Consider the following 16,922-nt stretch of genomic DNA (forward strand, 5'->3'; position numbering starts at 1 on the left):
CCCTGACATTTAGCGGCATTCACCGTGACAAATGGCTTAGACTTTAAATCTTTGAAAGAGGTGTTACCACACTAGTGGGGCTCTGTAGATGCAGCTGTTATCTGTGACCTTGCTAAAGTAATGCACCTATTTTGATGATTTACGAGAAATGTATACTTTACAAGGGTATAAAGTGAGGGAGTATCCAGTAAAGGGAAGCTTCATTAAGGCCCTGTTTACACCTTCATTCAAAAAATGCTGCCATTTTCTCACCCTCAAATGGTAAACAGTTGACCGTAGCTACTAACTTCCATAGTATAGAAAAAATACTCAGCTTTTTCATTACCAACATTCATTTTTGGGTGGACTACCCCTTTAGAAATACAGTGCAAAATATGACATTGGTAGGTGGTCCTTTACTGCATGTATCAGAATCCATTAGTTCACCCTACACCACCTATGACCATTTTGGACCCTGTTTATACCTGTATTCAGTGCTGACCACTCATGATCTGATCATCCGAGACAGATGTTAATACCAGATGTTAACAGTCTGGGGAAATATCTAGGAAACTGCGCTGAAACACAGAGTCATGACACAAAACAGGACAGTGTGTGTGTTAATATGCAACTATAAAGTGTATTTCTGTGGGAGGTGAGGAACACAAGGAGTGTGTGACCGTAAGAGGATTATATTTTGCTTCATATTTGAGTTTCCTGTTGGAACAACACAAAGACGTGAAACTCAAGACACTCTGCACCAACATATACCCCAAAAATAATACATTTGTCAGTATACACTGAGAAACAGAAAACTCTAAAATCAAGTCAAGTCCTGATGTGAACAATATAGGAAAGGAACAACCAAAATAACTATTACAAAGAGTTTTTATTAACTGAAATAAAACTGAAATTAAGAAAATATACAATGTACACTACCAGTCAAAAGTTTTTGAACAGTAAGATTTTTTAGTAAGTTGTAGGAACATTTTAGTACTTAAAGTGTACATATTAGAACCTAATAGGTACAAAAGTGTACCATTTGAAAAGGTACCACCCCAGTGACAGCTTTTGTACCTTTATTTCTGAGTGTGTAAGAAAACACAAAACAGTCTAGAGCTGTAGTCTATTTAAGCGCAAATGTATGCGTCTTATTCACAAAGCACACGAAATCCGTTTTTGCGAGAACTGCTATATGCAAATTGCATTCAGTACCAAATTTCAGGGAATGTTTGTACCTTTTAACCAATTTGCATAATTCCTCTGTGCTAAAACAATGCAGACCATATGTCCAAATAAACCCTAGTGAATTGTGAAACTGAATTCCTCCCTCTGAGCTGAAGACACTGACTTTCGAATTATACATAAAGGTTAAATGTCTCGCTTTCACACACACACGCGCACACACACACACAGCTGGAGGGTAAAGCAACATCTCAGCACTGCAAAAAAGCAGCACTCCTTTAAAGTTCATCATACAGTAGAAAAAAAACTAGAAGTGAGAGCAGTGCATGCTGGGAAGTAACTGCCATGTGTCTTGGCTCAGAGCTACAGCCCACAGATATTCCTTCCTTATTCCTCTCATATCCTCTTTTCATCTGTTCTCTCCTCAGCTCAAACCAACAAGATTTTTTCCCTCCTAAAGATGTGAGTCATTCAAACTCAGTTGCCATCGGTCCTCCGCCAGGCCTCTGTTTACAGATCATTTCACTCTTTGTCTTTCACGTGGTGTGCAGATCCTCCTCTGGGGTGTGTTTAAATAAGTTACCGCAGTACTGAGAGGCAAGTGACTATAAAGAAACAAGGAAGTGAGGAGAGGAACAAAAAACAACGCTAAAATGCATTTTTAATATCACAACAATGCCACGAGACCATTGCAGCATGACTGGAAATCATTTACCAGCTACGATTAGACAACTCATAGAACAGACGTACGCGTTAAATTGGTCATAAAAACACAACACTGCAGTAAAACACAACATTTATAGTTCTTGGTAGTAGTTTTTGCAAACAAATATTGTCGTTCCAAGCAGGAAATCAGGAACTTACGTTCCTTAACACCAATGACTTCAGCAATAAAGCACAATTACATCCAGACAAACAGAGTAAAAAGTGTTGTTAGAAAGCTAAGACATTGGTACAGTGTGATTTGGATTAAAATTAATATTTCAATAGTTTTTAGATTTTTTTCAGCACATTTCTTGTGAATATTTCATAATATACTTTTACAGGAGTTTCAAATGCTCACAGATGCTTCAGAAGGAAAAACGATGCATTAAGAGCTGGGGGTGAAAACTTTTGGAATTTGAAGATCAGATCATTTTAAACTTATTTTGTCTTCTGGGGAAAATATAAGTATCTTCTGTAGCTTCTGAAGGGCAGTACCAAATGAAATAAAATATGATATTTAGGTAAAATAAGAAAAATGTACACATCCTCATTCCATTCAAAAGTTTTCACCCCTGGCTCTTAATGCATCGTTTTTCCTTCTGAAGCATCAATGAACATCTGACCCTTCTATAAAAGTTGCATACAGTATGACTCTCTAAGTTGTCCTCAGTGTGAAAAGATGGATCTCAAAATCATACAGTCATTGTTGGAAAGGGTTCAAATACACAAAAATGCTAAAAAAAAAAAACAGAATCTGTGGGACCTGAAGGACTTTTCTGAAGAACAGCAGGCAGTTAAACTGTTCAGGACAAACAAGATGAACAACTATTACTAAAAAAACAACAACAAAAACAGCTGTGGATCATTTAGGTAACAACTCAGTATTAAGAATCAAGTGTATGTAAACTTTTAAACAGGGTAATTTTTATAAATTCAACTATTATTTTCTCTTGTGGACTATGTAAACATCTTTTATGTGAAATATCGTATTCAGGTCAGTACTAAATAAAAACTGAATTTTGTATAATCCCTCTTATTTTGGTAAAATAATTAACATTTTACAAATTCTGCAAGGTGTATCTAAATTTTTGACTTCAGCTGTAGATAGATTTAGAAAGTTTGAAAAGTGTCACTCAAGTTAAAAAGAAACTTGTAAAAGCTTACAAATTGTTTACTTTTGTTAAGGTTAGTAATTCTATTAATAATTAATTGATAATAAAAGCCACACAGAGTAAGTAAATAAACACTCAATTACAATTACAGGGCAAAGGACAACAGCAACGGGTCATGTTTTGCACAAACGTTAAAATTCACAACCCTGATGTAATGCAGTAAATTGCATTTAATATTACTGTTGTTGAATGTCCTTGCTGTGAAGGTAAAATATTCTCACTGTGAGATTACACACACAGGACCTTGCTAACAAAAACATGAGCAGAATACATTCCTGTGTAAATTCCTTACAAATCCATTTTTACATAAACTGTCCCACTCAATTGAATATAACAGTTTACCCAAAAACTATCATATTTGCTGTCTTGGTGTGTCATCATGAATAAGGCCCAGTGTTTATTTAGTTTGACTGAAGAGAGTGAAGTCATCTCAGTCACGTTTTGCCACATTTCGTACTCGTGGCCTTGATATCAGTCACGTGACTTTACAACCAAAACAACCAGCTCCAGTCACTTTCTTAAAAACACAACATTCCAATGACAACACAATACTCAGCCTGCACTGTAAAAAGTTTCACCAGTTTCAACTTAAAAACTTAAGTTTAGCAGCTGCCTTACAATTTTAAGTTAAATCTACTTAAGTCATTTCAACTTACAAGTTAAAACAACTCATTTTTATTGTAATAAGTTAAAATGACTTGTAGTTTTAAGCTGATTTAACTTAAAATTTTAAGGCAGCTGCCGAACTTAGGTTTTTAAGTTGAATCTGGTGAAAACTTTTTACAGTGTGTCCTGCTTTGTGTCACAATATAATACTAAATGTAAATACTATAAAAACTTTCTTTAGTTTATAACTTCCTTACATATACTGTATACATAGCTATAAATAACTCAAAGCTGAGAGGAACTAAAAGCTTATCTGTAACTGTGAAACCAGAAGTAGGAGGAGACTTCTGGTCACTCCCTTCTCATGTAAATAACCAGATCATTGACAAACCTGCACACACTGTACACCACTGACAATCAGTCAGATGGACTCAGACTGAATCACAGGTGTAAGGAGAAACACTTCTATTAATGGACAACGTGAATGCAAAAAATAATGGTAAGACTTTAACATTAATCTGTCATGTTTTTAAAATAGCTTTTCTTTGTAAACATGCACATTTTTTGCAAGTGTCTCACGCTTTTAGTGCTCTGTTTGCTGTTCAACATTGAGAAAAATGTTTTTTGTCTACTCAAAATCTAATTTACCTACCGACACCAACACAGGCAATGACCAAGTTGCCCCTCCTCTGCGGCTGCTAATCGTGGGCCAAAAGCGGACAGGAAAGAGTTCAGTGGGCAACACGATCCTGGGTAAGGATGTATTTAATACATGGGGTGGAACAAACAGTGCAGTAGCACATGGAGAATCTGAGAGGCGACAGCTGATGCTCGTGGATGCCTGTGGATGGGGCACGGACGAGAACCTGGTCCCCAAACAGGAGAAACTGGAGCTATTTAACGCCCTCTCACTGTGTGAACCCGGACCCCACATTCTCCTCCTGGTCGTTCCCTTACTGTACTTTAGCCCCTCCGAGAAAGCGGCCCTACAGAAGCGCATGGAGATCCTCACAGAGGGTGTGTGGCGCCACACCATGGTTGTGTTCACCCTCGGGGACCATCTGCGTGACTCCAGCATACAGGATCATATCCAGACAGCCGGGAGGGGTCTCCAGTGGCTAATGGAGAAGTGCAGGTACAGGTACCATGTTCTTAACAATAAGACGCCTCAGGACAGACAGCAGGTTTCTGGTTTGCTAGACCGTGCGGAAGACATGCTGAAGGAGAACGGGGGATGGCACTTCTCGCTGCACATGTACAGCAGGCTGGAGGAGGAATGGAGCCGAAGAGAGAGGGAAATGCAAGAGAGGAAACTAGAGAGACAAGATGGAGGGGGGGAAAACAGTCGAGGACTGGCTGTCTGCATGTGAACGATACTGTGGTGAAATTAGTTTACCACAGCTAACCGCTGCCAAAGAAAGTTGCACGGCATTGCTGCAGAATGAACTCAAAGTGAACTTCTGAACTGTAAATATGTTTAATCAACAAAGATTTTTGCTTGAAATATATGTCTGTCTTGCTTTCTGCAACTGCTCACCATTTCTCTTCATTTACTTCTCATTTCACAAAAATCAGCTTTTTGATTGAAAGTTTTTTTTTAAGTGGTCCAGCAGTGTGATAAAAGATTAAAAGCACAAATATTTAATCAATGTGATTTATCAATGAATGTTTATAAATCTATTGTTGTTTTTATTTTTACTATTATTTATCAAAATTATTTGTGACCCTGGACCACAAAACCAGTGGACCTACAATAGCCAAAAATACATTGTACATTAATTTGTAAATACCAAAAATCATTAGGATATTAAATAAAGATCACGTTCCATGCAGATATTTATTAAATTTCCTACTGTAAATATATTAAATGTAATTTTTGATTAGCAATATGCATTGCTAAGAACTTCATTTGGACATTTTCAAGGCGATTTTATCAATATTTAGATTTTTTGGCACCCTCAGATTTCAGATTTCTAAATATTATTGTCTATCCTAACAAACCCATCAATGGACAGATTATTTATTCTGCTTTCAGATGATGTATAAATCAAAATTGACCCTTATGACCAGGGTGGTAACACTTTACATTGAGGTCCATTAGTTGGGTCCATTGATATTTGTTACATGTTAATTAAAAAAAAAAAAAATACAGTTGTTAATTGTTAGTTCATATTAACATGGAACCACTAAATAATATTAAGAGATAGAACTTCTGATTACCTACTGTAAAGTGTTACCAATTATTTCATACCAACTTATCTACATTTTCACTTAAAAAAAAAAACTGTACCTGAACCTGTATTTATATATCAACTCATTGTGTTTAAATAAAAAATATATTGTAAATATTTTGCTCCTTTGCACACAATTTATGGTAATTGTTACACAATATAATCATGGACACTTATTGTAAAAAGCAAATTCGAAGATGATACTTTACAACATCTTACATAATGATGCAGATTACAAAACAACGGAATGTGGGGCAAAAGTAGAATACAAGTGACTCATTTCTTCCAATGATTTTTTTTTTATGACAATCTAAAATAAACTGTGAATGTCTTAAACAAGACGTTATGTATTATTTGCTTGTTAGAACACTTCCAATTCAATTTACTTATCCATTGACATTTTACTTGAATTTAAGCTTTTTTGCTTGCATTCCACAGGACAGCATTAAGAAACAGAAGCTACACCACAAGCCTTAGTGCTGAAATCTCAATTTTTTGCTCAAATCTGATTTTTTTTTTTTGTGATCTGATTTTTAACATTTTTGTTTTAAATGTGGCCAAAATTAGATTTCCAGTGTGAATGGATTATGGTTCTGGACTGATTTGTATGTGCAAAAGAACAATTTGAACAGGGTTGATACTAATGCAGAATCGTGACTAATGTTGACTAATGATCTAGAGTGACGTAAAAGTCACATGAATTCTGACATGACTGTTTAGACTGAGGTTGCATTGCAAATCATCTGACCTGTATTGGATTTAGTACCACATATGAAGTGGCACAAATCGGAATTGAAAAGACCAGATTCCATATGGTCTTTGTTTTTGACACTGTCATGAGAAAAACTGATCTGATGTTCACACTGTGAGCCTTAATGCTCAATTCCAATTTTTTCTCAGATCCGATTTTTTTGTACAGCTGTTCCCATTTTTGTTTTAAATGTGGACAATATCAGATTTCCAGTGTGAACAGATTATGGTTCTGGACTGACCCGCATATGCAAAAGAACAATACGAACAGGGTTGCCAGGTTTTCACAACAAAATCCACCCAATTGCTTCTCAAAATGAGCTCAAAACTAGCCCAATCGCGTTCCTGGGGGTTAATATAGCATTAGTGGGGTCACTTCAACCCACGGAGTTGAAAAACAACCTATGGCAACAGTAAAAAAGTGGCCCAATTCCACAGGAAAACTGAGTTGTCACTAATACTTATGAATTCTGACACATCACTGTACTTCCACTGACTACCTTTTACAACTGTCTTGATAACCTTGGGTATGTAAAATCTTTGAAGTGACTACCATGACCGCAGAATCATGATGAATGTTGATCTAGAGTGACGTAAAAGTCACATAATTTCTGATATGAGCATTCAGACTATGGTCACATTACAAAACCTCTGACTTGTATTGGATTTAGTACCACATATGAAGTGCCACAAATCGGAATTGAAAAGACCAGTTTCCTTGTGGTTTGTGCTGTTCACACTGTCATAAGAAAAACAGATTTGAGTCACATGTGAACAGACAAATTGAATTTGGGGCACATTTGCTTGCAGTGTGAACGTAGCCAGAGAAGAGACAGGGACTAGACTAGAACTAGACTGGAACAAAATGCAGGCCAGAAAGGCTAAATTCACACTGCGAGCTTTAGTGCTCAATTCAGATCCAATTTTTTGTATAGCTGTTCACATAAACTTAAATTTAAATGTGCCTAATATCAGATTTCCAGTGTGAACAGATCATAATTTGACCCGTATGCGCAATAGAACGATACAAAAAGGGTTCACAGGTTTTTACAACAAAATCCCCCTTAATTGCTACTCATAACTACTCCAAAACTAGCTCAAACAAGATCCGGGGGGTAAATATCGCGTTAGTGAAGTCCCACAAAGTTAAAAAGTAGCCCAATTCTGTTCACACTGTGGTCGCATTTCAAAACATCTCACCTGTATCGGATTTAGTACCACATGTGTGACCCTGGACCACAAAACCAGTCATAAGGTTAAATTTTACAAAACTGAGATGTATATATCACATCTATTGATATATGGTTTTTTAAGATAGGACAATATTTGTCTGAGATACATCTATTTGAAAATCTGCAATCTGAGGGTGCAAAAAAATCAAAATATTGAGAAAATCACCTTTAAAGTTGTCCAAATTAAGTTCTTAACAATGCAAATTACTAATCAAAAATTACATTTTGATATATTTATAGTAGGAATTTTACAAAAAAATCTTCATGGAACATGATCTTTACTTAATTTCCTAATGATTTTTGGCATAAAAGAAAAATCAATAATTTTGACCCATACAATGTATTTTTGGCTATTGCTACAAACATACCCCAGCGACTTAAGACTGTTTTTTTGGTCCAGGGTCACATATGGAAGTGGTACAAACTGGAATTGAAAAGATCAGATTCCATGTGGCTTGTGCTGTTCACACTGTCATGAGAAAAACAGATCTGAGTAAAATCTGAGCAAACAAAATCAGATTTGGGCTACATTTTTTCCGTAGTGTGAACATAGCCAAAGATATGGTGTCCTAATGAGCACAATTGCTCACACCTTTGTTAGGATGTGAAAGTCATGATTCATTCGATTAATTCAATTTGCCACTCAATGTCTCTTATCTAGTCCCTGTTACTCTCTGCGTGCAAGCACTCCTATCTCTCACCTTTACCCCTCTTCGACTACACTTCTTCATATCATCATATCAGAAGTCTCCCCACCCCTTGCGTATTAATACTCTTTAAAGTGACTGATGGCCATGCCATCACAGCACTGAGCCCCGAGCAGTCGCTTTAATTGATATGCAATTTGCACGTCATCTTAATCTGAGGAGGTGAGTTTCTTTAATGTGCTACTCAGGATGAGGCATTTCATTTAACAGATCAAAGCTGGAGAGTGAGCGAAACATTAGAGGCCCTGCTTTCAAAGTGAAATTCTCTCTCGTCGTCACACGGTGTCAAACATCATCTCGTTACGCTTGGGTAAACAAGCCTGAGTGGAATGATGAGAGAAACATCGAAAGCATCGAGCTGCAGTCACCTCTTGTCTCGAGCGCACAAGCGTCCCGCCGCCACAGAATCTACCAGTCAGTCTCATTTGCATATGCTGATAGTTGCTAATTTATGTGTGCGAATGTAATGCTCCCGCTGGCGAGCATGTTGTACTGTATGGGGACAGTGGAGAGACGTGCTAGCAGGGAGGAAGAGTCTCTGTGGATGGACTGTCTTGATTTCAAGGCTCTCTTACAGACACTCTGCCCGTTAAACCAGGTGATCTACTGACATCTTTTCCACCTGCACGTCACTGACCTTGAACAACAGAACCGCCAGACCTAGTTACCACATGTACCACACAGCCAGAGTGAACTGCCGTGAAAACGGCCCAAAAAAGCCTAAAATTAATGGCTCCAAATTTTTCTCCATATAGTGGACTTCTATGGTGGTCAGTGGTTTGAAGGTTCAAATTGCAGTTTCAATGCAGCTTCAAAGAGCTCTGCATTCATTTAAAATAAAATGTCTATACTTTTTATTGTTTTAAAAAAAATGATTGATCGATTCCCTAGACAAGAACCTTATTACTTGGCTGGGATTGTGTAGAGCCCTTTGAAGCTGCATTGAAACTGCAATGTGGACCTTCAAACTGTTGGCCACCATTGAAGTCCACTATATGGAAAAAAATCCTGGAATGTTTTCCTCAAAACCTTAATTTCTTTGCGACTGAAGAAAAAAAAAATTAACATCTTGGATGACATGGAGGTGAGTAAATTATCAGGAAATTGTTATACTAGAAGTGAACTTCTCTTTTAAAATCAGTCTTAGCTGATTCTCTTAGCCTGGCTCACCAAGCTGGTCTAAAGTTATTATAGCTAGTCCCAGAAAGTCTCTTAAACCACTCTGAAACCAGTCAAAAGCCCAGCCAAGGTGGGAGACCAGCTATGACTAACAAACCAGCTTACGCTGGTCTTTCTTCAGCAGGGTATAGTCAAACTTGACTGGGAGCAAGGATAAATGATGACACTGCATAGGTAGGTGAAGGAAGATAATGAAGCCATCATTACAAAAAGCCCTCTCTCTTAGCATTTGAACCTTTGCCATACCCCTCCACGGCACCAGCCCCGCTCAAGAGCACTTTCCAGTTGGCAGCTTTTCTCACACTGTGGTCCAGCTAATCAACAGGTTCAGTTCTGGGATGATTATAAGGGCTTCTGTGCACTTGACAATGCAGATAAATTGCTGTTACTACAGCTTGTACCTATGCAAAGCAAACAGAATGCGTACACAATGTACAAAAAGGGTTGGAGGAACGGGTAATGGATGTACAGAGAAGTTCCAATGGATTTTAGATCATATAGCACGAGAGAAGTGAGGAGGCAGAGAGAGAATCGATAGATCAGAGAGCAAAAAGTAAAGCAGTGAGAAAGAATATGGACGCTCAATGTTTAAAGTAGTCTTTGTCTAGTTTAAAGGAGTAGTTCACTTCCAGAACAAAAATGTACAGATATGTACTCACCCCATTGTCATCCAAGATGTTCATGCCTTTCTTACTTCAATCGTAAAGAAATTATGTTATTTGAGGAAACATTTCAGGAATTATCTCCATATAGTGGACTTTAATGGAGCCCGCAAGTTTGACCATCCAAAATGCAGTTTTAATGCAGCTTCTAAAAGATCTTAGCCAAGGAATAAGGGTCTTATCTAGCGAAACTATCTGTCATTTTCTAAAAAATAAATAACATTTATGTACTTTTTAACCTGGATTACACAGAGTATGCATGTGCATGGCAGAACTAGACAAGACAAACATTTGAGGTTAAAAAGTATTAATTAGTTTTGTTTTTTTGTTTTTTTTAGAAAATGACCAAACTTTTCACTAGATAAGACCCTTATTCTTCGGCTGGGATCATTTAGAACCCTTTGAAGCTGCATTGAAACTACATTTTGGACTTTCAAACTCGAGGGCAACATTCGAAGTCCACTATATGGAGAACAAAAAACACAATTTCTTTACGACTGAACCAAAGAAAGGCATGAACATCTTGGATGACAATGGGGTGAATACGTTATCAATACATCTTTACTACTTCAAAGCTAATATTGCATTTTTTTTATGTAAAATAACATCTTTTTCATAATTTGCAGACACCCCTAAGTGCGAGTCATCAAATGTCACATGGACTATTTTAACAATGTGCTTACTACCTTTCTGGGCCTTGAATGTGTCTGTTGCATTTCTGTCTATGCAGTTTCAGAAAGCTCTCAGATTTCATCCAAAATATCTTAATTTGTGTTCTGAAGATGAACAAGGTCTTACGGGTTTGGAACAACATAAGGATGAGTAATTAATGACAGAACTTCTACCTTTAAATTACATTCTTGTTTACAGGATTTAAAGATATTTTAACTAGAAAATAAGATGAAAAAAAAAACATTAAAAAGGTTTAATGTCATTGGGTGCTTAAACATACACAGTTTCTTAATAAATGAGGAAGATGCAAAAAAGGATCAAAGGCAGAGCTGAGCTGAATTGCATCGATTCATCTGTAGGATTTATCCATGCAACATGTTGCCAGCTAGGTCACCTTGAGCTTCTATACACAGCCTTTGACCAGAGTCAGCATCCAAAACCAGCCACAGAATAGCAACCAGCTATAGTGTAGGTGTAAGACTTTGAAAATAAAGATTTGTCCTTAAAGACAAGTCCTGCTAATAATTGAACACATCTACATGTCAATGTAGATTGATTGCCATTCTCTTCAAAGCTATTTTTTTAGCAAAGACACTGTTCTTCCACCTTGGAAAGATAAACTGCTCATTAAGTAAACCACTAAACAGCGTCCAAAATTTCTTCTTCTTTCGTTCTTAAAGACTGCCACACACATACAGGGAGACGCACGGTAAGCGCAATGGAAGTCAAGGCCTGTGCTTAAAGCTCTGTGGATAATACTGCTTAATATAATCCAAACATCTACATGTCTGCGGTCACCCCATTCTCTCATTTGTGTGGTCAGGCTTACTGTTGGATAAGTGTAAGGATGAGAAACAGCCAGATCTGATGAGCTGGAGTCAGTCAGGAACCAGCAGGTGGGCTTATTAACAGAGCCCACTGCCTCCACAGCTCAATCACTGAACATACTGTCTCTCTTTACTTTGTCTTCCCTCAATCTCTGCTCTGCCTTTGTCTCTGTCAGTGACTGAATGATGTCTGTTTCCACGGAAACTCCTTCAGGCAATTAGCTGTGCAAATATCGCAGAGCGGTGCAGAAAGGACAGAACGTGTTGAAAAATGGGGAGAAGAAGGAACAAAACAAAAATCAAAGAGTAAAACGTCAATCCGTTCCACTAGCGGGCAGCGCTGCTTTTTGTGTTGCATGGTTGCAATGGATGTTAGCGGTCACAGGCTATATTAACAACAGCACGTGATTGATAAGGTTATTGCTAGCGTTTGGTGGTGTAATAAAAACAGGCTGTCATTTTTTGGGTTTGATCCAGAAACAGTTGCAACAGTGCAGCTGCATATGCCAACTATATACTAAACAAACAGCTTCTGTCTATCATTTGTGTTTTCACAAAATAAGCCTTCAAGGAGATTACCCAAGATGCTTAGTAAGCCAACGGTGGAGTTTTTGTGTGTGCGCACAGGCGGATAAGTCACAAAATGCACGGTCAGCAATTGTGAAGGTAAGTCTCATTTCGACATATTATGAGCCTGAAGTATTGAGCCAACCTTAGGTGCTCTATCATTCAGTAATGATATGCTTTAATAACACACTTCTTATATCTGTCACATTTCCAGGGCAGGAAAAAAAAAAGATATCAAGTCACCACGACAGGCAGCTTGCCAGCTTGGTCTGTGAAAAAAGCACTCAACAGTTTCCTAACATCTCCTGTGCTTCTCTCATTGCATTACAGAGGCATTCTGTGCATGTGCTTAACCTCCCCTTGACTTCACTATGTATGTGTGTGTGTGTGTGTGTGTGTGTGTGTGTGTGTGTGTGTGTGTGTGATTGTTGTACTGTAAGGATGAATGTAACAGCTGTGGGTGAGGCTGCGGCCTTATGGCGTTAGCTGAAACTTGATCCAGCAAACTAATCCTCTAATGACTGGCTCTCAATTAACACGGAGCCAAGCTGTTTGTCCTGAAAAGAGTAAAGACCACTTCTCTGTCCTCTCTTTACCTCTTTATCCATCTGTTTGTTCCCTCCCTACTTATGCCAGGTGCACTCCATTCATGCTCAGGACCAGATGGAATTGTTGATAGATGATTACAGAACTGTCTAAGAAGGACATCATATTTTTTTTCTTGGAACAGTCATTTACAGTCTAAGACACTTGCCACTAAATATTTAACTAAAAAAAACACACTAATATTAATGTACTTTCTAACTAACTAACATATACTGACATTCAACTACAACCTAAACTAACTGATACAGTTACTACTGTTACTGATACTGACAGTAATTTACATTCTTAGACACTCTGTATTAACTAAAACTAATTAACCAACTAACTAACATTAATTTACATCCCAAAAGCCCTGTAATTAACTAACTAAAATTAAGAGATTTTGAGTCATTTATATTCTAAGACAATTGGCACTGATAAACTAGCTAACTAACAAACATATACCGACATTCATTTACAACCTAAACTAACGGATACTGACAGTAATTTACATTGTTAGACATTGCATTAACTAACTGACTGACATAAATATATATTAAAAAGTCCTGTAAATAACTAAAACTAACAGATACTGAGTCATTAACATTCAAAGATAACTGACACTAATAAACTAGCTAACATAGTGACATTAATTTACAATCTAAACTGATACTGACAACATTCTTAGACACTCTGCCTTTACTAACAAATAACTTACAAATAACTAACTACATACTAGCATTAATTTACATACCAAAAGTCCTGTAATTAACTAACTAAAACTAACAGATACTAAGTCATTAACATTTGAAGACAACTGGCACTAATAAACTAGCTAACTAACAAACATACAAACTACTGACTTACTAACAACTAACTAATATATACTGACATTCATTTACAATCTAAACTGATACTGAGCGTAATTTACATTCGTAGACACTCTGTATTAACTAACACTGACTAACTAACTAATTAACAAACGACTAACTAACAACATACTAACATTAATTTTCATACCAAAAGTCCTATAATTAACTAACTAAAACTAACAGATACTAAGTCATTAACATTTGAAGATAATTGGCACTAATAAACTAGCTAACTAACAAACAAACAAACAAACATACTAACTACCAACTTAATAACAGCTAACTAACTACCATACTGACATTCATTTACAATCCAAACTGATACTGAGCTTAATTTACATTCGTAGACACTCTGTATTAACTAACACTAACTAACTAACTAACTAACTAACTAACTACTAACTAACAACATACTAACATTAATTTTCATACCAAAAGTCCTATAATTAACTAACTGATACTAAGGAAAGGAAGTGAAGTGAGGCCAAGTATGGTGACCCATACTAGGAATTTGTGCTCTGCATTTAACCCATCCAAGTGCACACACACAGTAGTGAACACACTCACACACCCGGAGCAGTGGGCAGCCATTGTTGCGGCACCCGGGGAGCAGTTGGGGGATCGGTGCCTTGCTCAAGGGACTCAGCTCAGTCATGGTATTGAGGGTGGAGAGAGTGCTGTACATTCACCCCACCTACAATCCCTGCCGGACCTGAGACTCGAACCTGCAACCTTTGGGTTACAAGTCTGACTCTCTAACCATTAGGCCACGGCTGCCCCAAAGTCATTAACATTTGATGACAACTGGCACTAATAAACTAGCTAACTAACAAACATACTAACTACTTACTTACTAACTACTAAAATATACTGACATTCATTTACAATCTAAACTGATACTGAGCGTACTTTATTTCCGTAGACACTCTGTATTAACTAACTAACTAACTAACTAACTAACTAACTAACTAGCTAACTAACAAACATACTAACTACTTACTTACTAACTACTAAAATATACTGACATTCATTTACAATCTAAACTGATACTGAGCGTACTTTATTTCCGTAGACACTCTGTATTAACTAACTAACTAACTAACTAACTAACTAACTAACTAACTAACTAACTAACTAACTAACTAACTAACTAACTAACTAACTAACTAACTAACTGACTAACACTAACTAACTAACCAACCACTAACTAACAACATACTAACATTATTTACATAACAAAGATCATTTACATTTTAAGACACTTGGCACTAGTAAACTAACTAATTAACTTACTAGCATTAATTTACAATCTAAACTGATACTGACATTAATTTATATTCTTAGACACTCTGCACTAACTAACTAACCAACCAACTAACTAACTAACTAACTAACTAACTAACTAACTAACTAACTAACTAACTAACTAACTAACTAACTAACTAACTAACTAACTAAATAACTAACTAACTAACTAAATAACTAACTAACTAACATTAATTTAATTCCAAAAGTCCTGTAACTAAAACAGATACTGAGTCCTTTGCATTCTTGACAATTTATCCAATTTTCTTCAATCTAAGAGCCTTGGAACTAACAAACAAGCCAAAATAACTATCTAATTAGCTAAGAGATACTGACATCCATTTACATATTTACATTTTAAGACACTTGGAACACCATTATACTAACTTTTTCTTTTTTCCTTTTACCTTTTTTTCATCATGTACAAACACAGAGTGTCATCCATTTATGTTAAATACCTAACTCCACTAATAAGCCAATTGTAATGAATTTTCCATTTCAACATTTGTCATATTAAATAAATGTAATCACAACAGTTTCATGCAAACAGAAGTTTTTGTTTAAACATTAAACAAGCTGTACTAGGCGTGACGGTATTCGTTGAAATACACCGGAGTACAATGTAATCGCCATGTACGGAATGAGAAAACAATGAACATAATAACCATTCAGTGCCAAGGTCTATATCAAAGTACAATAGCAGTATCATCTGCTATCATAGCAATAGACTGGATAATAGAGTTGAATTTATGACAGGATGCCCACACATCTGAAACATCCGGGGCATTTTTGGTACTTCAAAATCTTTTATTTATTTATTGCCTGGTTTACAGCTGTTTATAATGTCAGATTCACAGTGCATCCTTAAGTTCAGTTCATGTGTGACACAGCAGGTGTCCCCATCCCGCTGCTGACTGACAGATGCTGATGGGCCAATTAAAAGGCATGACAGCATTGCTCTGACTCCCTTATCCAAATGCTAATTTCCCACAAGCCTCTGGATTAACACACGAAATCTGAGCCAGCTGCTGTCATCCACTGATTAGAGACAGAAGAGGAGAATAAACACAAATTCAAACACACTTGTGTATTTCTGGGCTGCATTCAAATTTGCATGCTATCCATCTTAAACAATAAGCAAGATTAGACTTAATGTCCTGACTCATAGTACATTGAATCCAAATGTTTGACGAATTTCTGGACAAATATTGATCACAATCTATTATTATTTTCTGGTAAATATCTTGACTATGGTGGTCCAGCACTAAACCTGTCTGTACCAGCATGGAAATACAGATTTAAGCTGTTTTTTAGCAGGGTTTGACAGCCTTCCTCTGTAGAAGCGTTCAGTGTAGGTGTTTTAAGAGACTCAGACATCAAAGGGAAGAATATAATACAGCTTAGCAAACATAGCTTAGGTCTTAAGGAACAGATGTGGCCCAAACAGCACTACTGAGTCACACACCCCCACACACACACACTCCCAGGAGAGCCTGAGAGAACGGTAATCTCTCCGATAAGATGCAGACGACCCTGCCAACTTATTAGGCAAGTGCCTCAGGCCAGCAACACCATGCAGCGCTAACCTACTGACCCATATAGCAGCCATCTCCAGTTAGCTAACACATCTTACACAGACAGAAAGACATCATTCTGTCATACTGACGATTTAAAGGGATAGTTCAC

The 16,922-nt window shown here is 37.0% G+C and overlaps 2 protein-coding genes across 2 annotated transcripts in view; one reads left to right on the forward strand and one right to left on the reverse strand.

The window, feature by feature from the left end:
* spsb4a (splA/ryanodine receptor domain and SOCS box containing 4a) overlaps positions 1-16,922 on the reverse strand; it is a 61,955-nt gene that overhangs the window by 15,987 nt on the left and 29,046 nt on the right. The gene's annotated exons all lie outside the window — the stretch shown is intronic.
* LOC141344878 (GTPase IMAP family member 4) lies at positions 4,056-5,479 on the forward strand. Its single transcript, XM_073849771.1, is given in 3 exon segments — positions 4,056-4,146; positions 4,314-4,982; positions 4,985-5,479. Coding segments are annotated over 3 exon segments (765 nt in total). The 5' UTR covers positions 4,056-4,118; the 3' UTR covers positions 5,053-5,479.

This window comes from Garra rufa, chromosome 10 (genome assembly GCF_049309525.1).
Source record: "Garra rufa chromosome 10, GarRuf1.0, whole genome shotgun sequence".
In the NCBI taxonomy this organism is placed as follows: domain Eukaryota; kingdom Metazoa; phylum Chordata; class Actinopteri; order Cypriniformes; family Cyprinidae; genus Garra; species Garra rufa.